Below are 24534 nucleotides of genomic sequence, written 5' to 3'. Positions count from 1 at the left end.
TGCCTTTTCATAAAATGCATGAGTACATTGTGGAAATAGGTGCTGGAAGCTATTGCAGAAGCCAAAAATATATGTAGTTTTGAAAGTGATTAGATCTGTTCTTGGAGCATAGCTCTACTGGTGACATTTAATGAGTTTGGAAATGCCTGATTTCTGGAAATGGAGAGAACATACCAGCTGATCCTCTGTTTCCTATGCTCTTTCCATAATCACCTGTGGCCAATGCTCAGTGGCCAGCACTGATGGTGGGTCCAGTGGGTCTTGGCCTGACAGGGTTATTACCATGCTTTTATTCTTATTTTTGTGGTAGGAGTTAGGATCTGCAGGCAAGGAGTGGAGGAAGCCTTGGCTCAGCTCCTGTACTCATGGCTCTCAACAGTCTTGCACTGCCTGCTCTTCCAGGGGCCTGCTAGCAAAGCTGGGGTTTAATGCTAACTCGAAGGGAAGGAGCACAGAAAGCAGTTCATTCTAGCCCTTGGATGTGTTGTTGGGTGCAGGAGGAGAAGGGCAGGTGAAGGAAAAGGTCTGCCTGCTTCCCCAGCTGCTCCACCATCTAGGCAGGATCCCACCAGAAAGGGATGGGATGAAATGCCACTTGTCTGCAACGGAGAATCTTCCCCTCATAAAAAAAGGCATATGTGACAACATATGTCACAGAGTAATTGGAAATTGTTGCAGAAATTAAGGTTGTGGTTTCCCCACCACTACCACCAAATTTATCTCATTGGCATTTCTAGGTTCTCTGGCTTTTGTTTTTAAACTTGAAAGTAAAGTGGAAAATATCTTTTTCCTTGGAAAGCAAAATGATGCAAAGTATCATTGGAAACGGAGGTTAAACAGAGTCCCAGGTGCCTAGTGAGACACCTTGCTGTATTACTGGGTTTAGAAGCAATGTTGCTTATCAACTATTGAAAAGAAATAGTGTTTTTAAAATAAGTGTACTGGCTAAGAACAAAATTTGCCCAGCAACAGAATATCAGATAAATGTTAAAGACAGGTATCTTTTGCCAGCCTGTACTTTCACCATGTTTTTGCCACTAGTAGCTTATGAATTTGGTTAAGATGACATGTATTTCTTGAGGGCAAGTTTTCATGCTTTACCCATGCTGTGGGTAGGTGATCGTTAGGCATGAGCTGGGAATCAAGAAGGTTTAAGGAAAGAAGAGAAGCAAGAATATTCAAAAGGGCTTGTTTTAAATAGAAATTAATAAAGTACTAGCTCTGTAACATGACAAAGTTAAAATATTGCAGCCCAAATGTTACATAAGAGCAGTATGTAGGTAGTGTGTTTTTAATCAATTAAACAGAAGGAAAAGAAGTTAAAACTGAATATATGTAGGCTTAAAGGAGTTAAGAAACACAAGTGTCTCCATCCTGCTAGGGACAATGCTTTCCAAGCTTCCAGGCAGCTTAGGACAAATGCAAATACAGTGGCAGAAGAACACTGCCTCCAGTCACAGCTTTGCTTTTATATCCTAATGATCAGCGTAAATATTCACCGGTGCAAGTACAGCAAGTGGAAGGACTTGGTCTGTTATTGCTGGGCAGCCTGATTTTCTACAGGCTGTGGTTACCTGAATCAGGCTGCTGCCATGCAGCTGTGTGGTTCCCTGTAGCTGTCAAAGGTGAGAAGTTTGTAAATTTTGCTTTGGCAGCATAACTTGCATTGCTACAAAACCTTCTAACATCTAGTAAAAGGCCTACAAAAGTTATCAATATTATTATATCCTCTTTATTACATTGCAACACTTTGTACTTAGTCTCTGAGTTAGGAGTAATCTTTAGCTGCATGTTGTACCCCAGCATATAGAGGTTTTAGCCTATGTCTGGGCGTTTACATACTGCTGAGAAGTTTACAAGCATAATGACACTGTGTATCCCCTTTTGTGAGCATCCCATGAGTATCAGTGGAGTCCCGCTTTACATGTGGGAAGGGGGTAGAGCAGTCAGTAGATCCAGAGCAAACAACAGATTTCTCTTCATGAGTTGAAGCTGTTTTTACAGAATAGGAACATGCCATTTTAAGATACTGACCTAAGGCATTCATCTTAGTCTGCTCACTTGGTCCCTTGGTGAAGATGAGACTTCGCCATCTCACAAACTCCCTATTTTGTTAGGACAAAAGTGGATTAATACCTGCCTAGCTGCTGCTATTATCATTATTATTGTTATTATCATCATCATCATCATCATCATCATCATTATCATTCTTATGAGTAGTAGTACTAGTATAAATGAAAAATTATCTCCAGAGGAAAACAGCTGTTGCAATGAAATGATCTTTGAAAAGTCAGCAACTTTTTAGAAACCTTTAAGATAACAGCTAATCCTGCATACAATGAAGGTCATCCCAATTAAACAGAGAACAAAAATGTGCTTTTTCCCCTCATCTCACAGCCACCAAGCAAAGTTCTTTCTAGCATCCTGGGAAAGAGCAATCTTCAGTTTGCAGGAATGAGCATAATGCTGAATATCTCCACTACCAGCTTAAACCTAATGACTCCTGATACAAAACAGGTGAGTGTAACTGCCATATTAATTTGTGAGGCTTTTGATGAACAGCCTACTGCACAATTATTTGTTGTCTGCCAAAATATTGAGTTGCTCAAAGTTACTACTCCTCAGTAATGACTACAAAATGAAGGAAAACAGGATATAAAGCATAGTAGGAGTCATTGTTTATTCCTGTATTCAACACAGCTTTGATGCATTATTTTCTTCTTGCCATGTTTCAGGTACCTTGGTTTTGCTCTTAAAAGACCTATGACATGAAATGTCATTTTCTGGTTGTGGGAGTTCTTGTTGGGTACAACTACAAACTTTCAGAGTGTTAAGGGATGCATTTGGAGTAAGTAACTACAGGACTGAATGTGCATCCCGAATTTTGTTGTCGTTCTTACTATTTAGAGCCTTAAAGGGCAATCTATTCCTGAGGCACTGCTAAAGATACAGCCTCAGGGATTTTGCAGTGCAATGAAATGCCAGTCTTACGGAGACACAAGGCAGACTTTTTCAAGCAGCCCATTTTTTCTTCTTCATTGTGCTGAAGGTACAGACAGACTTCGGGGAATCTCTGCAGTGGATTGTGAGTGATGTATGAGATGAGAAAAATCCTTGCTCAGGGTATATATAAAGAGAAAGTAGACAGACATGCATAGTTACTGCTGTGCTCTTTGCTGTGAGGCACATTCTGTGTTAGGGCATGCAACTTTCTGCCCAGATACAGCTAGAGAGAAAAAAAAATATTCCTGCTTTCCTTAGGAGCCTCAGGATTAAAGAATAAGGAAGAATACATACATTGTCTATTCAAAAGCTTGCTGTTTATTATTATGTTTTCATTGATTTATCTTCATTCTTATGCTTATTTAGAAAATATCATAATCTTCTGCAGGGAACACTGAGACTGTGGGAGCAGCATTATGGCTGGTTGCAGCAGTTTGGAGCCTTATATGGAATATACACAGCAGTGTTTTTCATAAGGACAGTTGCCCCAAGTCAGAAGCATAGAAACTTGATGTTAATTAGATCTACTATGAAAGTGCCAAACCCTGAAAGTCGCCTTGTCTTCAGCTGACGTCATGGTAGAAATGAAGTTAAACTGATTTATCCCAGGGAAGAATCCTCCCCAGATATTTTGCCTTTTCTCTGAGTTGACAAAACTGTTTATCTTCCTCTCACATCATTCTTTTTGAGATAGACTTGGTTTGGGTGCTGCAGGCCTAGGAAATGTCTGGTTTCTCAGAGATCCCCAGTCTGGCTATGGTCTCCATTGTTCCTTGTTTGTGCTAAGCATTTGATTTGAAAGGAAGCATGGCCCAACAGTTCTGCCCTTTGAGGCCCCACCCAGGAAGATGGCTGTGAACTTCTGTAATAGCCTCTTCTTCTCAGAGGAGCTGGAAGGAAAGAAAAGACAAGACAGTGTTGTTGGCCCTTGGGGCAGCAAGAAAGCAATTGCATGGATCCCTGCACAGCAGTTTTGTGAATATGTTAAGCAGGCATGGGTGGAAGATAATTTTCTTTTGTTTTGTTTATTTGTTTAAAATGCAGATTTGGATAGACTGAAATGTGTCTAAACTATGTGCCAACATTAGTGAATTGTTTCATTTTAAGCAATGCAAGGCATTGGTGATTTGCTATGCTTTGTTTCAGTATTTGGGGGGGAATACCCCTACCTCAAACTAAACTAAAATGTCTAGCAGTGGAATTAAAAAAAAAAAAGTGTCTGACTTGAACTGATGGTTTCAAGCACTTTTCAGTTTTCTTAACATTTGGAAAAATAAGTTTTGAGGCAATCTGAAATTATTTTTTTTTTTTATGATGCTGAACTAAGAGAGTAGGTTATTTGCACAATTTGAGATAGTGACAATATTAAATGTGTAACAAATCTTCACTAGTTCATCTCTGTTGTTAGGATCACTTCTTCTTTATGGGAAAAAGAAGGAAATCCTCCCTTATGACTAAGGGAATGACGGTTCACCACTGAACACTTAAAAATTAACCACATCTTCAGAGGCTGCTGTGGGACAAGCAGGCGTATTGAAAATGAAGCAGTCTTTACATGAAAGAAGCACTACAAATAGTTGTCAACTCTCTCTGACTTAGTGAAGCAGCAAGATCCAGGGAAACTCATGTTGGGCTTTTTTCTTTCTAAGGGAGATAGGAAAGTTCAGGTCTTTAAGATGCAGGATGGGGAAAACAGCCCAGAGAATATCCTTTTAGCCTCATTTTTTTCCAAAATGGTTTTCTGAAATATCTGGTACCCTCTTCAAAGTGAGCAATTAAGATCCAAATTACTATTATCACTTGCTCTGGGGCACTAAATAAGGGGCCTGTCCTGTACCAGACAAATTCCTTGGCATGGTTTCTGTGACTCAAATGATCAAGTGAAATTTTCTTTCAAATGACCTTTTCTTTCTCGGTTGTAACATGATTTCATTATTAAAAGATTTCATAAGTTAAATCTCAGAATAGCAATGGAGCAGAGCTGTTCTCCTTGTGTTAGAAGTTCATGACAATTTGTCTCTTCCCAGAGAAATATCATATTAGTTCAAATTGTACATAAGCAAATTGAATTTCAAATGCCCTGGAGTACGCCTGAGATTTTGCCCACAATGCCACATTGCAGCTGGACTCAAAATTCTGTTCACATGTTGCAAACATGTTGGTGTTTGAAACATAAAATGACACAGTGGGTATTGAAAGCAATATTAGGATCCTTAGCTGGTGTGTGGATTGGCATGATTTCATTGATTCCACCAGAGTGGCATCAGCAGAAAAGTATTTTGATGAATAGGACCCTTTGCTCCGTTCATCACTATCTGTAACAAAGAAAGCGAGCTTTAGCAGATTAAAATTTCTCCAAAGATACTGTATGACAGATCTATATGATTCACTGGAGTTCTGAGCACATATAGCAATTTTGCTGTGTCCTGCTAGGTTTTAAAGAACATGAGAATAGATACATTCATCCTTAAATTTGTTTATATTATCATGCTACTCTTTGCACTTCTTGTAGGTGAAATACAGAGGTCATTTTGATCTTGGTTTTGGATTTTCACCCTTACACAAACCAAAAAAGAAATCAAAAGGGTAAACTGTAAGAAAACCTACTGACTCACACTTATTCTTTCTGATCCATACAGATCATAGCGAATCACCATATGCAGTCTATTTCCTTTGCATCTGGAGGTGATCCGGTAAGCATTTCTTTAAAGCTTTCCCCCACATAGATATTGCTTTATGAGGACTGTGTGACAAAATTTATTACACAGCTTACTGAAAGAAAAATATAAGCGCAATAGCTCCTGTTTCTTGTTTCATAAATTCTTCTTGATTGTTGCCATCAAACTCTTCTTGAGGGAAACGACTGACAAGCAGTCATAAATCCTCCTCTTTGAATGACTGAAACAAAAAGTATCAAAGGGCTGTGAGCATTCATATAATAACTGATAAGCAGGGCTCTGTTTTTCAGAGTAATGTAGTACAGTCATATGGTTATCATGTGAATTGTTGTCCTGATTGTTTTTTATTTTGTGCTTTTTACAGTAATAGACTATGTTGCAGTTATATTTATAGCAATGCATGCATTTATTTTTTTTCTTTTTGTCTTTAAGTCTGCATTGAGAAGACTGTGCTAAATACTGCCTTCAGGTATATTCGCTACACTCAATGCAGCCTGAAGACTGGCTTTCAGGAAAAGCCCAGATCTTTCCTTGTTGTTTTGCAAAGCTTTCAGATACACCTACACATTTGGTTCATTAGATCAAAGGGCAGAGTCCTGCTTGTGCTTTTCCCTGTTTTTATAAGCAGTCCATCCAAAAGCATATTAAATGTGTTTAAAAAGTATTTGTCACCCAGGAAGCAATGGGAGAATTGTAAAACAGGGGCATTGCTCACCTCTTACCTTAGAGGTTTGAAAGCTTTTAAGCCTAGATTAATTGAATGAGTCTGCCTTTTCCTCCATCATACGATTATCTGTCATCTATCAGTCGTGTAGTACAAGTAAGGCAATTTCTAGCCTGCTTTGTGAGTTAGTTCTCCCAGTTCAACTCTCTTAGGTTGAAGATCCTTGGCACTTTCCCTTTTCATTTCACTATCCTCTGAAAACACAAAGGCAAACTTCAGTCTTAGTGTAGCTGTGCTGAGCTCAGTTCAGTTCAAGAAGGGAAAAGGACACCGTATCATAATAATTTGGGGAACAAAAAATGGATCAACAGCAGTTTTGAAATAGAACAGATTGCAATAGATGCTGTAAATGAACAATTCCTGAAGTGGGCAGAAGAGTGATTAGCACAGCTCCTTGCCTCCGTAAGAAGATTCTTCGCTCTCCATCTGCCATCCCAAATGCTAAGTCCTGGAAACACCATTGCACACTGCCCACTGATAGAGTGATTTACCAGGAAAGAGGAGAGGAGCAGCAGTAGAGATTGGATTTGGAGTAAACAAGCTCTTCCAAATGTTTTAGAGAGATAAAAATCATGCTACTGAGTCAGTGAGCTACCAGAGAAATAAAATTGTATGGTGGAAGGGAGCCTGCAAGAGACAGTGAAATTGTAAAGTTGCATTCCCAATAAGACTGCTGCGTGATGATCTCATTCTGGGGATGGAGAGGGTACGTATGAGTATCTAATGATGTTTTACAGGCTTGTCTCAGTGTTTTAGTATCTGACACAATTTTAAGTCAAAAGCTTGTTCATAAAGCAGGTGGTTCCTTTGTCCTGCATACACACGGAAGAAGACAAGATGCAAGGATATGATTTAAGGCATAACTTTATTAACCCATCTGAGGGTCATCCAGACATAACTTTCATCAGCCATTAATGATTTCCACTTGATGGAGGACTGCTACCACCAAACCATATCCCTCAAACACAGCTGGGCACCAGCTGATTTTTTTAAAATCACATGAGATTTAAAATGGAGGGAGAAATGCCATACTGAACTAGGAACCCAGATCTATGCCCACGTTTCTTCAGGAAATAATTCCCTTATTTTGAATTTTGAAATTTGGTTCTAAATAGAAGTGAGACTGCCCCCCCCCTTCTCACCGCATCCACTTTTCTGCTCTGGATATCTGCCACACATTAGCGCCAGCAATTAGCTTTGCAAATTTCCTCCTACTCCCTAAGTGTTAATTACCTTCATCATTCAAAATATATCCACTGGAGAAGTGTTCCACAGTCTTGGAGAACAGCTTGAATACCATATATATTTTTTGCAATATTCCCCTTTGCAATGAGTCAGACAGTTTCTGGCTGTGTCAGTACATGGGAGCTTAAAAATCTCTCCACCAAATCCTTTTACCCACCATTTCAGAATAATTTTTAGTTCACTTCCAAGTCTGTGTTCTGGATCTGCTTTAGCTCTCTTCAGCCCCTCCTTATGATACACTAAACAATTTTCATCCATAGTCATTTCAGGTGGCTGTTTCCAGGCTGCTAGACAAGACATCTGTTTTTGAAGATGCCTGCTGAAATTTCAGAGAGGCAGATAAGGCAGGTCTCTCAGAGGTTCCTGAAGGCAGTAGTTTTTCAGTTTCAGCCCTGCCTCCAGTTTATAGCACCACAATGCTATTTCTTTGAGGTGAAAATTATAGCTTATTCATACTTGTCTTCAGTCCTTGAATATCAGGGACCACTTTGGTGCATCAGCCCAGCCCTGTATAGCCTTTTGATGGGAGTCTTCTAATTTAGTGGAATGTGAAATGTGCCCACCTTAGGTCCTTAATGGTTTGTCATAGCTTGAATCTGAGAGCTTTAAATGAAATAAAGAGTTGGTGGTTCCAGTCTCTCACACCCACGCTAGCTATGAGACAGATACTTACTCAGGCATAACTGCATCCATTACCTATGTCTGTACTGGTAAATAAAATTATCTGTGGCCTGTTTTCTGGCCCTGAAACTAAATAGCACAGTGCAGTTTGCGTCCACACATTCATTCTCTTCCCTCCCAGTGGTCTCTTGGAATTGATGCCCAGCATCTGCTGGTGCCTCAGAGAGTTTCAGAGCATGGCGTGGGAAACCAGCCACAGCCAGACAAAGGAGAGTAGCAACAATTAAACAGTATGGACAACTGTGGGACAACTCTCAGGCCTTTACCTTGGCTCTGTTTTATTTGCTGCTGTAGACATACCCACTTTTCTTGTGCCCTTACTTGTTGATATGCATCATCACTTCCACTCAAGTCATTGCCCAGACACTATGTCACTGGGTGCTTAAGAAATTACTGGACAAAATGCTAGCGCTATTCTTCTCTGCTCTGCTTTTTTTTACAGACCAGCCTCAGCTGTGTCTGAGTGCCTTCCAATAGTGCATTAAGTGATATGGCTACACATCTGTCACCAGAACCATGAATGTGCTTCATCGTTTCCCTTGCCCTCTCCTTAGGAGGGAAACTGCATAGACATGCAGCACAGTGATTTGTTTTGGGTGGGTCATGCTGGTGTGTGCTTACACTAGAGAAAGCTAAGCTAAAGAAGTCTGTTCTTTAACTGAAGATTGATGTTTGTTATGACATTGGATCTTGACATAATTGTCAGTGGTCTTGGATCAGTCACCTGAAAAGGCTTTGGGTAGATCTATACAGCCATCTGTAGTGTATCCTATATATACTTCAGTTAGGTTTAGCTATACCTGACTAGCCAGTCCTGTCAGCAAATATCAGATCTAACCAGATGTGACTTCCTGATCGCATCAAGGATATATGGCATTTTCCGGATGTGCCAACAGGCCTCACGTTTCCTGGAAGCACTGGCCTTTCTGTTTCATCTGCACAGTGATAAACGTCTGAACTGCTTGTGCACAGGAGCGTGAGGGTGGCAGGAGAGCAAGCAAAAAATCCAGAAAGAAGGTGTCAGCCTGCTCTTGCCAGAAAATCCACCTGGCATGTGGCAACGGGGATGGCTGGGAGCAGCCCATGGGCTGGGTGAGAGTGTCCTGGGATGCTGCTTGTCACAGCCAAGCAGTGGCTGAGCACCTCTGTGCTGTATGGCATTGTAGTCAGTAAAGTGAACACACCTGCTTGTCACACATGAATAAATGCTATTGCTCAGTATTTCTGGGGAGCAGGGCTGTTACTCCCACTCTTTCTGCCACAGAACCAGTTGATTATTCATGTTCTGAACCAAAATCTCTGGGTAGTTTGAAGATGAGGACTTGTAATACTACTCTCTTCTAAATGAGGCCTGATCCAAATCCTACTAAATTTGTTTAACTGATTTTCAAAGGCCTTGGAAGAGATTTTTAAGTTTTGCTGGAATAGATCACACTCTGGAGAAAGCAAAGGCGTGGGATCAGTACCAAAATCCACAAATATTTCTATGGGGTTTAACTAGTATACAACTGTAGAGCAAAGCATGTCATTTGAAGGTCTACCCACAGGAATGTGCACACTCTGGACTGTGATCTTTTGCTACTATCAGTGCAAAGATTTTTTGTGTTCACTGTAGATATCTTAATTTTTTGACAGGATACAGCTGACTATGTTGCATATGTAGCTAAGGATCCTGTTAATCGGAGAGGTAAGTGAGAAATATCTATTTGGAATCTTTTTTCCTTTGAGAAACATGAATTGTTCATGGTAAAATTAAGTTGGTTTTTTTTTTCCCCACAGAAAAACACATGCAGCCCAATAAAAAGATTGCCTTTGATAAGGTCATGGAAAGATTGTGTAGCAATAAGGAACAGCCATGCACAAGTTCCTTCTCAAACTTGGAACAGGTCTTGCTTGTAGTTCATCTCCAAATATCACTTTGATTCTCTTAATCTCTTAAATCAAATGCTCGCCTTACTTGGCTGTGTGAGCTTCTAGGCAACAGCTAACTCTCACCTACACCCAGTCACTATACAAGAACTAAGCAGTCCTCTGCATAAGTCCTCCGATGAGGTGGCTGAATCTGTTAGGTCTTCTCAGTACATGCCTAATTATTCCTGGCAGAATCAAATTCTTTACCAAACAGTGAGCTTTTGAGCCAGCTTGCTGGAGGCTGTAATCCTCTTTCTCAGTGAAGTTTTATTCAAGGTTGTATAGCTTTGTGAGTGACCAGTCAGGAACAGGGAAACTCTTGTTGCTTGTCTTCAAAGACTAAGATCCAGTTCAGATTTTCAAAAATAAATCATAAAAAGTGTAAATTACAATCTGAAATAAGAGGTACAGAAAACATTCCTGCTTGTAATGCAGAAAGCATCTCTAGGTCTTAATGCTAGACACAAAGTATTATATAATGTACCTGAGAATCTATTTATTATTCATAGATTCATAGAGGAAAAAGGACTAGCTCCAAAAAAAGACTCAAGCAGTTCCAACAGGATTTCTGCAGAATTCAGACACTTTAACTCCAAAGTGCCAACCCTGCAAACCCTGAGCTGCCACCTTACCATGGCCACAACTAATTCTGTATTTTGTCATCTTTAATGGTTTTAGATACCTCAGCAATCTGCTGTGTCCATGTGCAGAGATCTCCAGACTCGAGAGTGTTACCTTATAAACAATACCTGCACTAAACATACTAATATGCTGAATATTAGTGAAACACCTAGAAAGCTTATGGGGAGTGGGAGACAGGGAGATAGTCCAGTTCTTTGTCAAGCTAGTTATGTTCCAAAATCATGTGTCCCCCATTAGAAAGGCTCTGGCATCAGACTGTAGCCTGTATGGTGCAGAGCTGCTGTCCGCCCTACCTGCTTCAGCAGTACCTTTCTGCTAAACCAAAGACTGATTTAGTTGTTCTGAGAGATCTCAGTGGCAATGTAGTGGACCAGCATCGCAGACCAGACTTTTGCACTGTAGGGTGTGGAGGAGACCTGTGCTCTGTTTCCTGTTCCTGTGTGAGTGGATTTTACATAAAAACTGTTTCATGGACTATATTCCTTATATTTAAATTGAATGTATTTAGCCTTAGCTTCCTGTTGCTGTTCGTGTTGAGTTAGTCCATCCTACATCCAGGAGTCGTCTAAGCAGCTGGTACTGTCTTCTTGTGGTGTATTTAGTTCAAGCATTTTCTTTAGGAAAAGTTTGACAAAGTGAACTCTGTAGGTGTTCAGCTGCAGTGCATGTCCTCCATCCTTCAGATAATTTCTGTTCTTCCTTCTTTCATTTTTCTGCATTGCTTTAAAAAAGGTAGATGATGCCTGTTATTGTTTGGAGTAATCTAGTATTAATGTCAGCAATCTCTAACAGACGCTGCACCTTCCTTGTCATTAGCTGGTTTCTCATAAGCCCTTTTTGCTGCAGTGAAGCACTATTATCTCACGTGAAATTCTTTCACGCTGTGATCTTTAAGCCTTCTGTGTTACAGCTTTCCATGGGAGCTTTCCCCAGTTGTGTGTGTATATCAGTGGTTTGCAGATCAGTGACTTTGTAAGTGACCAGTATTAAAACACTTTTTTTGGTAAGGTCTAGTTTACCAAGGGATCTGGATTGCTGTCTTTCACCATCACTGGCCATTCTGTCAGTCTTTGTGTTATCTGCAAGTTACTTTAGAATTGAGTTTGAATTTACTTCTGTATCTAGTAAAAATGTTACTCTTGCTGTTACTGACACTAGCACCGATGCTGTAGTGTAGCTTTCACTTGCATATTAGACTCACTTCTTCTCAAGGATGGAAAAGCTCTTTTCATGCTTTATATTCTGGATCTAGCAAGCTACAGGCTGCCTGTCTTCTGCTGTAACATTCACAAGAAATCATCTCTCTGTGAGCCAAACCTTCTCATCCTTTTACAAGAAGCACATCTCCTACCTGCTGAAAGTCCATTCACGTATCCAAGGAAACAGGTTACTCATTATGTCACCTACTGAAACTACTTAATGACTCATACTTCATTTCAGCTCCAGACAGGTTTAGCAGTGAGCAATATAGCCTCTTTAAATCCCCATTCTAGTTATAGAGTGCAAAAATTATAGCTTTGTTTGGCCTAACTGCTTTTGGTCCATGTTCATGGAAGTAAGTCTGCACCTTATGTGGGAGCTGATCATTCACTGCCGCTAGCAATGGTGCAGAAGGGGTAAACAGCAAAGATCCTGCTGCTAGCCAGGGGTGTCTGCCTCTGTCTTTGAACACATGGAGGTCCTGTTTTTGGCTGCCAAATCCACTTTCAACATGTGGCTAAGGACATTTCCTCTGAATCAGGCATTGCCTCAGCATGCTGGTCAGCACAGCAGATGCTGTAAGGTGAGAAGAGAGCATCACTGGATCTCTAAACCACTGTTTAGCAGGGCAGCACTGTGACCGGTGCCATCTCATGCTACGTGAGGTGCTGCTGCTGCTGACAGAGACACAGCTTGGTGCCCTGATCATTCCATACCTGCATAACTGCAGGTTTCTTGCTCTTTATTCTGGCCTCTTCAGAAGTCTGTCCAGCAGATCAGCCTCTGAGAAGTCATTGCTAAACCTTCTTAGTCTCCCTATATTGCTTTAACTAAAATTATGTCAAACAAATGTAATGACCAACCCTTATTTGTAGGACACTGGCATCCAAAACACTTGATTCCACTGAGCTGGACACTGGCCATATACTAACATGCAGTTTTTCAGCTGAAGAATTTATATTCAGGTTAATAAAGCAGTCAGCGGTGATAGAAATTACTAACTTTGAACAAGGTCCCACTGTACTGCAGCAGGACTTTGAGAAGAACCAGGGTTTCAAATTCAATCCAGGCTCTAGCCAGTAGGCCATGTGCTTGTCCAGCACTGAGTATGGAAAATGAACTTGTCTAGGCCTTTCTGAATATCACTGAGGTATTGTTCATTCAGATCTTTAGCTTTCAGCTCTTAACACCTATCTATGTTCCTGCAGTGTTAGGTGAAATCTGCATGAGTTTGCCTCTTTATGTTGTCACATAAGATGATACCTCTAAGCCACTCTCTTATTTAAAACCAGGACAGATTTGGCTGCTTAGACAGCTGATAAAGGTTTCTTGGTCTCCCATAGGAAGAGAGCTTGTATTGCCAGTCTCTCTCCTTACTGCCTCTGTCACAGTGGGTTCAGAAAGATGGCACATGGGGGAATGCTGGAGTTAACCAGGGTCCTGGCTGCATGGTCCCCAGTGGTCCTGCAGTTTGCTGGAAGTGTCTCCATACAGATAAGCAGGAAAAGGTACCAGCCTCTGTATTACTGGAATCAGGTCAGGGCCTGGGATCTAGGAATTAGCTTAGTTACTGTTCCTCCCTCAGCCTGTGATTTGGGAAATTCTGGAAGCTCGAAGTGAAGAGCTTGCAAACTTGGGATGATTAGACATAAAACTGAAGTGGTAATAAAATTGAGGAAAGCAAAAAAAGCTTTTTTGTTGCTACCATCTACTAATATTTTTGTAATTTCAATTTAAAGCTTATAATTCTCATATAATCTATTGCATTCTGGTAATAACAAGTGAAATTTTATGAGATTTCCTGTCTTTATGGACTTGTTAAAATTGTGGAACTGATTTGTGGTCTTGCCTATTGCAGTTACACACCGGAGAAATTTTATTTAGCCTTTAAAAAGACCCCATTGCCTGAAATTCACTGTGCCAGAATTGGGTTTTATTGAAACATGGACACCATGAATAGGGCAACTATGCCTGACATGTAGGTGTTTTGTCGTAAGTCAGTGCATCCCACCATAACATAAACAAGGATTTGCATGTGCATGTGTCAAATCTTTTTCATTTAGCTTGTCATGTACTGGAATGCTGTGATGGCCTGGCCCAGGATGTCATCAGCACCATAGGGCAAGCGTTTGAGCTTCGATTTAAGCAATACTTGCGATGCCCCTCTAAGATACCTACTTTCCATGATAGGTGAGTACAATTGCAGAATACTGCTAAAGGATCTTTGTTAGCTTTGTATTTACTTAATAAAATGTGCTGTGGACAAAGATGCTGGAGGTGGACAGGATTTAAATACGTGAAAAAGATTTCTGCTGAATTAGCAAAGCAGTGTTTGCCTAATGAATATGAAAGGAGCACAGTCATTTTAAAAGAATGGGCTAAACATGGATTTCACAGTGAATTTATTGAAATGATCATGTGTTTTCTGTTGTAGTTAGTAGGCAGAGTTGTATGGCTGAGAATGGATGTTATTTTTGTGGCATTTCCTCATTGTTACTGTCATAGCAGCTCTGTCAATTTAGATGAAGTAAGCTAGAGTTGCTGGGCTTCCAAAATGACTATTGATGTTTTACTATTTCTGATATTAGCCAGGGTGAAGTTTTTAGGAATGTGATGTATTGTACACAGGCTTTGACTGCATTGTTCTCTGGAGGATACAAAATCTGTCTGCTTGTATATGTTTAAAAGGCTGGGATATAGCATTCTGTTTTCTTTGTTGAGCTGTGTTTTTTAACATGGATTGCTATATGCTTGCTAACGTTAGTATAAATCCCAGTGAGCTGGTACCCCGTGTAATCTCTTATATCAGAGTAAAATGAGTGTATGGTGAATACAAAATGCTACTATCCTAATCTGTAAGCATTCTGTACTCACTTCAGGCTAGTGGAAATGACTGTTAAATGTAGACTGAAAGCACAGATCCAGTCTCTTGACTTTGTGAAGTTCTTCCAGATTTATATCGGTGAGAGAGCAGCCATAATTAAAGACAAAGTTTTGGAGCTCAGTCAATCAATCAAGTAATAATATTAGAAATACTACTGTAAGGTTAAATAAAATTGTTTGTTAATGCAGTTTATAATGGTCTTTAAAGCGAAGTTAAAACATCCTTTACTCAGCATAAAGAATTTCATCCCCTGCAAAGCAGGTTTAGATTAGTTTGTCTAAACAGAGAATCTCTGCTGCATGATCCATCGTTGCTTGCTGACTTATAATGGTACTGAATTGTCAAAATAATATGCAATAGTGATCCCCTGACAGGCAGTCTTAACATGCTGGAAGTATCTGTAAGTGCTTTGCAAGCAAGGGGAAAAATAAAGCACTCACTTTCTTATAGGACGCAGAGTTTTGATGAGCCATGGATGGAGGAAGATAACGAGGCAACAGAACATCCTTATTACAACAACATCCCAAATAAAATGCCCCCCTCTGGCGGCTTCATGGATGCCAGGCTCAAAGCAAGACTTCCCACTGCTGCAGATACAGCTCAGGTCAGTGCAATTGCATCCCTGCCCTCCTGCTGATGGATCCAAAATTTTTACAAAATGTGTATTTTAAGATGGATACATCGGGACCATTTATAACTCACAGCTCTTCGTGTGTGGCCAGTTTCCTTTTGAATGGGCATTGAAGATCTAGGAGGCAACAAATTAGGCAGGTTCAGAACAAACAGAAGGAGGTGAGTTCCTCATGGTATTAAAAGATTACACAGGTTCAAGGAAGAGAAATCCACTGAGGTTTACTATGTTTGTAGAAACCATGTCTGTTTCAGGGAGTTATCAAATAGTGCACACTAACTGGGGAAGATTTGGTGCAGAATAATTTAAACAGTCTAGTGCAGTCATTGCTAACAGTTCATTATGTTAATAACTCCGCAGTGATCTGTATTCAGCCAGGTTCCTAGGCAGGTTTGCCACCTCACGTTGAACTGAGGTCAGCTTGGATATTTCTACCAGTGTTGCTGTCAACTGACTCCAGTATCAACGTAGCTACCTAAGAGGAGTTTTCAGATCCAGCACAACTCTGCTTAAATCGAGAGGGGCCTTGTCTGTAGACAACATCCTCCCTTTGGTACCTGAGTGCGTACCCTGGTACCAATCTGAGTCTTTCAGCTCATGCTTTGGAGGATGCTGGGGGTGTCTTCTTGTCCCAGGTGTGTTTCTGTGGAATGCTTTTCCCAGGCATGCTTTGTCAGGCTTGCTATGTGAAGACAAATGTACTACAGGAGATGATGCATCATTTGGGGTTGCGGGCGTTAATGAAAGCAGGAAGCAGGGAAGTTTACATGAAGGTCACCGGTAATATCTTACTCCTACACAAATGCATTTGTGAGACATATATTCTGACACCATGATGAATCGGAAATGAAGAGTGGGAGTACACAGAATACAGCCAAGGAAATTGTCAGAACCACTCACAATGTATCTGAGCATTTTAAAGGTAATTGAAAATTTCTCTGCACATGTGTCCATTCTAGTCTGCAGCAGGAGTGGGAGGAGAGCAAACCTATTACCAGAGTCGTCACTTAGGAGACAAATTCATTGAAGACTGGCATCATTGGCCTGTTAAGCAAGGTGAGTTTTGCTAGTTTTAGCTGTAATACTGCAGGAGGTCTTGGCTGGGCAAAGCACATGAAAGTCTGATGCCTCAAAGTCTTAAGGCAATGAACTGCACTTTGTTGCTAGATTCCCTTTGTCTGAATTTTAGTGTTGATATCAGTGGAAAGCATTTGGTAATTACCTCTGAATAAATTATTAAATGCACACCTTCACAGAATCTTATCTTTTGCAGAGCAGTTCAGAAATAAAGTTGCCTCAAACCTTCAGCTCTCTAGCTTGCCATGTCTTAAAATTCCATGGTATTTAAAGACAGGCTGCATGGTCTGTTCTGAAAATCTGCCCCACTAGGTTATGCAAGATGGAGTTTCCAAAGGAAGAGTCTAAAGTCAGAAGTTTTTTTAAAATGTGGAGCAATGCATTTGTTTGCACATGATCTCTGCTCCACAAATAACAAATAATGCATAATGTTCTTTTTGTGGTTGTCTATTAATTTTAAGCAAATGACATAAAAATATGTGTGAAATTTCACCCATCCACCTTTACGTGACAGCTTTATTGTGTTTCTGGGGAAACTTTCTTTTCAAATGCTAGAATATGTTATCTCCTGTTAATCTGCACAGGTTTGAGGATTTTATTGCATTTCTTCCTCCCATGACTCCCCAACTGAATATTATTTTTTGAAACTGGCAGTCTCTATTTACAAAAGTTTCCTTTCTTCCTGAATAATAACACCCATGCCCCAGCTCTCATTGGAACACAGTTCTGAATCCATTCTTAAAAAATTTTTTCCACTAGATCCTGCATTTATTGACTTTACGTCTCCCATTCCAGGGAATTTTAAACCTGTGGTGATGGGGTGTCATGTTATTTGCTCATTATAACAACACTGTTCTGTCAAATACAAAAAAAGAAGAAAAAAAGTCTTGAATTTTCTAGGATCTCTGGATATTTGTAGTATGCCGGAAGGGAACTCACAAGTAACCCCAACAACAGAGATGCCAACATATGTAAACACCCAGCATATAAACATAGAAGCTCTATTGGCACTTCAGGCAGATGCTGAAAGTACCTTCAGTGGAACAGCAGATGATACCAAAGAGAGCAGCCCAGGAAAGGATCTGTTTGACATGAGTGAGTTCCCTTCCTATTCACTCCCTTTCTAACAAGCGACCCAGTATGTTTATGTATGTGCATTAGTTCTGTATAAAAATAATTTTAAAATTCTCAGAATTTTAGTATTCCTGGTGGAATTATGGTGAATTTTAGAATTCATGGTGGTTTTGTACTGGACTGAGTTAAAATAAGGGTGGCCGAAGATTTGAATCTAGTTTGTATTATATCTGAGTTCAGGTGAATTGCAGTCTATGTTATCCTTAGCATCACAGGCAACTAGGTCAGAAGGAAAATAAATGAGGAGGCTTGTCATGCAGGAAAGTGAAGGAGTGAATGGCTGGAGAATTAGCTCCAACCTGTCCTGTGAATATGTTACTAGGAATTCAATGCATACTACAAAAACTGTGCAACAAGGAAGCTGGGAGGGAAATCAAAAGGCTGAGTTATCCTTTGCTCTGGATAGGCCTACTGTCCTATCTAGCTATCTGTTCCAACTTTGAAGTCAGCTTTTCTAAAATCAGAATCATGGCCATAGCTGTAAAACAATGGTTGTAATTTGATGTTGGTGCTACCAATACATGTTTTGAGCCTTGAAGAGATATTTAACAGGTAATAATGGGGAAAGCAGTTGCACAGAAAGTTTTCTTATTTTTTCTACTCTTCCTACCTCCAATGAACTGTTGACACATGATTTATTTAATTCAGTTCACATAATTAAAAGGCAGTGGGACAAAGCAGTTGGTGCCTATATGTTATTTGTAAAATAACATATCTACATTTCTGTTATCTCAGTATACATAAAACTGTCTTCCTGGCATGTTTTGCGGAGATATGGCTCTTATTTCCACGGCTTAGGGAGACTTTGTATTGAAAGAAAGGGGGAGGGAAGAAAATTGAGAGAGTATCTATCTGTGAGTATAGATTTGAAATGAGAAAAGTCTGCTGTCTGAAATCAGGGATGTTAACCTTGATTTTTAACATGCCATGCCTTTAAAACATGCACATATTTAATTCTATTTTATACGCATTCTTTTCCTAAAAACAGATTTCTCATCTTCCAGCCTTCATTAAACTTTATTGACCATTGGATTATCACGGAAAAGTAGTATTAGAAAACGAGTTAACTAGCCCTAAGTTAGTGGTTTGTTGAGCTAAACATGTGTTGGGCTTAGTGCAGACTGCAATGTAGTGAATGCGTATATAAGCTGGTTTTAAGAATTAGCTGAGGTATCAATAAGCTGTGATGGCACAGTATTTACCCTATTTCTCCGAGCTAAATTAATCCTCTGTGGCCCCATGCAAACATGGCTGTGTACTCCTTGCATCTGAGCAGACTATTTAGAGCTGGTGTATTGCTTCACAGTACTGCTCTGCAGATGTCCTTTTGTAAATCTAGTGGGCACAGAACAGTATCTCTTTTTAATATGCACTAGTTGGCCAGATGAAGGTCTTGCAAAGGAAAATAGCTTCCAATAGGTCAGTACAGCATTTAATGAAGCATACACTGACCTATTTACTATTTTTGTAAGACTGTTGGGATCTGTAATGACACATCTTTCTATTCCACTCTACAGAAAGTAACACTGAATTCAGGATTTAGCTGAGGTTTAAAAGATTCTTCCCCGAGGCTGATTTCAGCTTGGTAAATCACGTTAAAGGTGTTAGCCTGTGCCTGTGTTGCAAAGTCCTCTTCCTAGGTGGAGGCTAGTGGTAGGCTGAGTGGTAAGGGCAACTGATCCCTTCTAGACATACCCTTGGGCTGGGGACTCAGTAATGGAAAATTTTAAAATTAATATATTGTTTGAAGAGAGACCAGATATGAGTATAATGACATTGGGTGCCCATATTATGCAATTTATTTGAAATTAAACTGTCTGACATACCTGGCAAGACAAAAGGAGACCTCTGCCCAGTACCAGGACATATTAATGCAACTGTTGACAATAGCCATTACTGAAATAAAATCAGTCCCTTTCAAAAGCTCCTGCCAAGGTTTGCGCTGATTTTTGTCAGCATCTTTCTCTGCATAACATACATTTTTAACATATTACACTCCTCAGTCTTAATATAATCCATAAATCAGTAGGCCTAGCAGTATATCTTCCCTCAGTTTTATCATAAAGACAAAGGGAAGTGGCTATAACACAGAATAAATCCAGTTAAAAATGACTGAAATATCACCATTTTGTAATATGATTTACCTCTGAATGATCTTGCCCTTCTTTCTATTTCCATAACCAGAACCATTTGAAGATGCCCTCAAGAACCAAACGTCTGAGGCTGCACTGAGAAAATCCACCTCCACGGGATGCACCAGTCCTCTTTTATCCAGAGCAGCTGACCGGACTGTAGTTGAACAGCTGAGTACAGAGCCGTGGTATCAAGGAGAAATGAGCAGGAAAGAAGCAGAACAGCTGTTAAAGAAATGTGGAGACTTCCTCGTGAGGAAGAGTACCACAAATCCCGGCTCCTATGTGCTGACAGGCATGCACAATGGCCAAGCCAAGCATCTTCTTTTGGTGGACCCAGAAGGAACTGTAAGTGCTGACTCCTCAGTAATACAGGAGGTTTCTGACTCTGCGTATTTTCTCTAAATGTGTTTAACCCTGTTTACAGCTTATTCACAACTGATCGTAAGTACAGCCCCATATCTCTAATATGCCATCACACCTCTGATTCTCTCCCTGATGCCTAGCAGAAGGCCACTGCATGATTTCTGTACATTGCAGGGAGCCTTAGGGACCTGATTCCCTCCCAGCAAGGTCAAGGTTTGGCCACAGCAGTACAGTCTTAGTCAAAAGTGCAGCTAAGCCACTTCTTTAGCCTTCCTGCTGAGAAGCTGCTGGTGGCTGTGCAAATTTGGTCAGCCTGCATGCCAGCAATTTCCACATGACATCTGTCATCCAGGGTATGGACCAGGCCCTCTGTGTTTTCCTGCATGTAAGCCCAGGAGAGAACTGAGGTAAACCTGCTCCATCTCTTTGCTGCCCAGGGACTCCCTTAGTCAACAAAGGGATGCTCCCAGCAGTGGGATGGAGAGGGCAAGGGAGCTCTAGTTTTCTGCAGCTGTCCTCTTGTGCTTCTGGGGAGGCTTAGTCTCATCTGAGAGAATGAAAGCATTGCCACATGTTTTATTCTTGGCTCCTGGTAGCTGAGAGTGAGCAACTCCTTCTCCTCTGTAAAAGACAACTTTAGATGACAAGCCCCAAAGTAAATTGAGAAATGCCTGTAAAGTTTTCCTGTTGGCATCTTTTTCAGCTGAGGAACCTGTGGCAGAATTATGCCGGTCCTGCAGAAGTTGTAACACTGCGGTGAGAAATGCCTGTGGTACTTGTTGTAATCACATTTGCCACATGAGGCCAGTCAAAGAATGGTTTTGTACTTTTTAGGTGCCAACTGCCTTGTCCTGGGCTTGACCAGGACACCAGCCTGGGGAAATGGCTCCATCCCTCTGGGGACGCTGCCTCCTTCTGCCAGCAGTTTTGTGACTCCTGCAGCAGGGCCCCCTAATTCTCCCTTCAATGTAAACCCACAAAGTGCTGTTACAGGCTACTGCAAGAAAAACAATGCTGTGTGACATGGCGAGTGCACAGATGCTATGTGCCATTGGGAACTCTGCTGCTTTGCTGACTGGCATAGAGTACTCGGACCCTGTGAGGACTCCTGGGACATTTTCCTCCTGCAAAGGATGGAGGTCCATCTGTCTGTCCATCGTCCGTCCCCCCCCCCCATCTTTTCTGCACTGCCTCTAAGTGCAGCACAAATTTGCTGACCTCCTTGTGTAGAGACCTGCTCGTTCTCTGCAGCTATCCCCTCCCTCAGCTTACTTGTGATGTGCCATCATGGCCCAAATGGTTCTGAAACTCCTTGCTCAGGAGGCACTGCTTGAGAACAACAGCTTTTCAGCGGCTGTATTTAAGTTAGCTGTACTGTCTATATGATTTGTGGGACTCTGACACAGCTCCAGAGCAGCCCTATTTGCTACTTGTCAGAGCAGAGAATTGTCAATAAAATGCCAATGTGTGGCCAGCCGAAGCAGTGCGCCAGCGGCTTGCATTTCTTCCACGTGGCCTTGGCATGATTATTTGTAAAATGATTCACACAAAGCCTGCCTGAAAATTCATTTCACACACAGATTTCCCAGTGACACGTTACAGCTCTTAAGAGTGTGTTTTCAGAGCGGAGTTAACTGTCCAATTCCTTCTGCTCTCATCCAGCTGAAAAAAAAAAAAAAAGATCTCTAGTTCAGGCAAGGGATGCTTAAAATGGAGGACTGCAGGATTTTTGCCGGATTTAGAACTAGGGCTTGAACTCTGTTGATGACAGAGCATATTGCTTAGGGTGAGAAAATCTCACAGAGTTGAATGGACTGAAAATGTGTTAATCTAAATATAGATAAGGAAAGTTACTGCTGTTTTAAAGATATCTTTTCATTTTGAAAATACATCTTTGAATAATTACAGAAAGTGATGTTTCAAAGCAGTATGTTTCAGAAATCAGGAGAGCATGCTGGATTTCTTCAGTGATACAGCTACATGTGGAGTAAGCAGATAGCAACATTCACCATCAAAGTTGTTTGTTTCTTTTTTTACCCTGTGACATCCTGTGCTAAGTTTCTAGCAGTTTTGCCAGAACTTAATGATGAAGACTGAAATATTTCAAACAAGGTGCCCACTACAGCATAAGCTGACTTTGGAAAGTTTTAACAAAAGTTTTTCTCGCTTTCTGAGAAAAGTTAAAGGAAAATAGATGACACTTCAGAGCAGTGCTCACAGGCTTTTTCTTGAGGCCGTGTAGAGCCATCCCAATACAAAGCTTTACACCAGCATGACATTCGCTGAAGAGGACCTCTGCTCTGCCAAGAAGACAATTTGATCTAAAAATCTGACTTATAGTGAAACAAAACGTTGTACAGGAAGTTTTCAATCAGACCTATTCAGAAAGTAATAGTAATAGACTGGCCCATAGGCAAATTACCTGTTTTGGTAGAATAGAGGGAGTAAGAGACAAAACAGAAGCAAAACTCCAGAAATGCCTAATTTCCACTGATTTTGATGGGAGAAGGATCAGTCTCTAAAACATGATTAATTGTGTTATTTTATTCTTAGAGAATTTTAGTGCGAAGTTAAGGGAAAAAGTATTTTTCTCTTAATCTATCTTCTTGCATCCTTTTTTTGAAGGTTCGTACAAAAGATCGTGTCTTTGACAGCATAAGTCATCTCATCAATCATCATCTCGAGAATAATTTGCCAATAGTTTCTTCTGGAAGTGAACTCTGCCTGCAGCAGCCTGCTGAGAGGAAACACTGACTCCGGATAACTATTTTAGTTTTTGTAATTTGCAAGCTATAACTGGTAGAGATTGCAGATCTGAAAAAACATTTACATTTTAAAAAAATGCATATTCACATGTATTTCACCACTATGTTTTCTTTAGGTTTAAGAACCCCCATTTCACATGGTACACTTGAAAATTCTCAATGCTTTATGTAGACATGAAGTCACAGCAGAAGGCTTTCTTAAAAAGTAGTTTCAATAAAATTGTTCAGATTCTCTAATGTGAATATTGATAGTGTATATATACACATTATATATAAATACAGTATATATTTATATTTTTCAAGTCAGTCTGTTGACAGTGTAGAACTATCTTCTGTGCCATGTGTTTTTACCAGAAGAAAAATGCCAATTGTGATTGTCCAGATAAAAATAGAATTCAGCAGTCTCAATTTCTTGAGAAAATGAATATTGGGAATCTTATTTCTGATTTTACCTAAGAAGCACAACTATGGGGATTACAGGTGGATTATGCAGGTTAACTATGGAAGGAGTCTGAATTCAGCTATTGGTATTCCAACTCGGAAATTTAGCATAAAATGTTTTTTTAGGAGTGTTATTCAGTGTCACTGATATCAAAAACATTTTATCTTTCTGATGTCAAATTTGAATTCTTATATGATGCTACTCAAAACATTTGTATCTTGCTTTAACAATGATTTGGTGTGATCTCTCTGTGTACAAGGTGTGTGCATTTGATTTTTCTAATGATAATATAACAATATGCTGTACTTTAATTTATTAATTTGAGTGCTAAGGTTGTTTATAAGTAGTTCTCTGCTTATGGTGAAGATCTAGGTGTCCTTGACTACCAGTCTCCAATGAGATGTTACATAACGGTTAGGCAAGTTCAAATAACTTGTGTTTAATAGGTTTAATGCAAGATGTACGTGGTTGTTCAATGACATATCTGAAAAATCTTTTCTTCTGATAAACAGTGAAAACTATCATGACTCTGTTGTCAGTTCTGCAAATGATGCCATTTGCATTTACCTACCAAAGCATAACTTCACTTCGGCCTTCAGCAAGTGATAGGTATTGCAAACATACTGCTTTTCTCTAAATATCAGGTTGAAAAATACACATACACTAAAGATGCCTTTCTGGCAGAAATGTCCTTGGCTTTTGGTATTGGGAAATGTTTTAATGAAGGTTTGTACTATTCAAATGCAAGCACTATATGAAGTTATTTTCCTATTTTATGAGGCTTATCAAGAACCAGATTCAATAGACACAGTTTCCGTAAAGGCAAAGTTTGTGTCAGAAACAGGATTTAGCCTTCAGCATTCCAAGGTCTTCTCTAGCACCAGTATCTCAAATCAAACCTTCAGACTTGATTCATAAAGGCCAAGACTCAGCAGGATAAGTCTAGGTTAAGCATCTCCCTACACTGAAATAGTCAATACTTAATTCTACTTAAAATTAGATTTGGTTTTAAGAAGTTG

The 24534-nt window shown here is 40.2% G+C and overlaps 1 protein-coding gene across 1 annotated transcript in view; it reads left to right on the top strand.

Moving 5' to 3' along the window:
- The window catches only part of SHC3 (SHC adaptor protein 3), a 64464-nt gene extending 41402 nt beyond the window's left edge, over positions 1 to 23062 (top strand). The window contains exons 4-12 of the mRNA XM_075019661.1: positions 2398 to 2517; positions 5643 to 5696; positions 9967 to 10018; positions 14148 to 14274; positions 15419 to 15572; positions 16559 to 16655; positions 17577 to 17771; positions 19995 to 20290; positions 22934 to 23062. Of these exons, the coding sequence (XP_074875762.1) occupies positions 2398 to 2517; positions 5643 to 5696; positions 9967 to 10018; positions 14148 to 14274; positions 15419 to 15572; positions 16559 to 16655; positions 17577 to 17771; positions 19995 to 20290; positions 22934 to 23062 (1224 nt within the window). The remainder of the gene's footprint in view (positions 1 to 2397; positions 2518 to 5642; positions 5697 to 9966; positions 10019 to 14147; positions 14275 to 15418; positions 15573 to 16558; positions 16656 to 17576; positions 17772 to 19994; positions 20291 to 22933) is intronic.
- Positions 23063 to 24534: the final 1472 nt, after the last annotated feature.

The sequence above is a fragment of the Buteo buteo genome, chromosome Z (genome assembly GCF_964188355.1).
Source record: "Buteo buteo chromosome Z, bButBut1.hap1.1, whole genome shotgun sequence".
NCBI classification, from domain to species: domain Eukaryota; kingdom Metazoa; phylum Chordata; class Aves; order Accipitriformes; family Accipitridae; genus Buteo; species Buteo buteo.
Note: the sequence above shows the minus strand (reverse complement) of the source record. Positions and strands in the feature narration are given on the sequence as shown.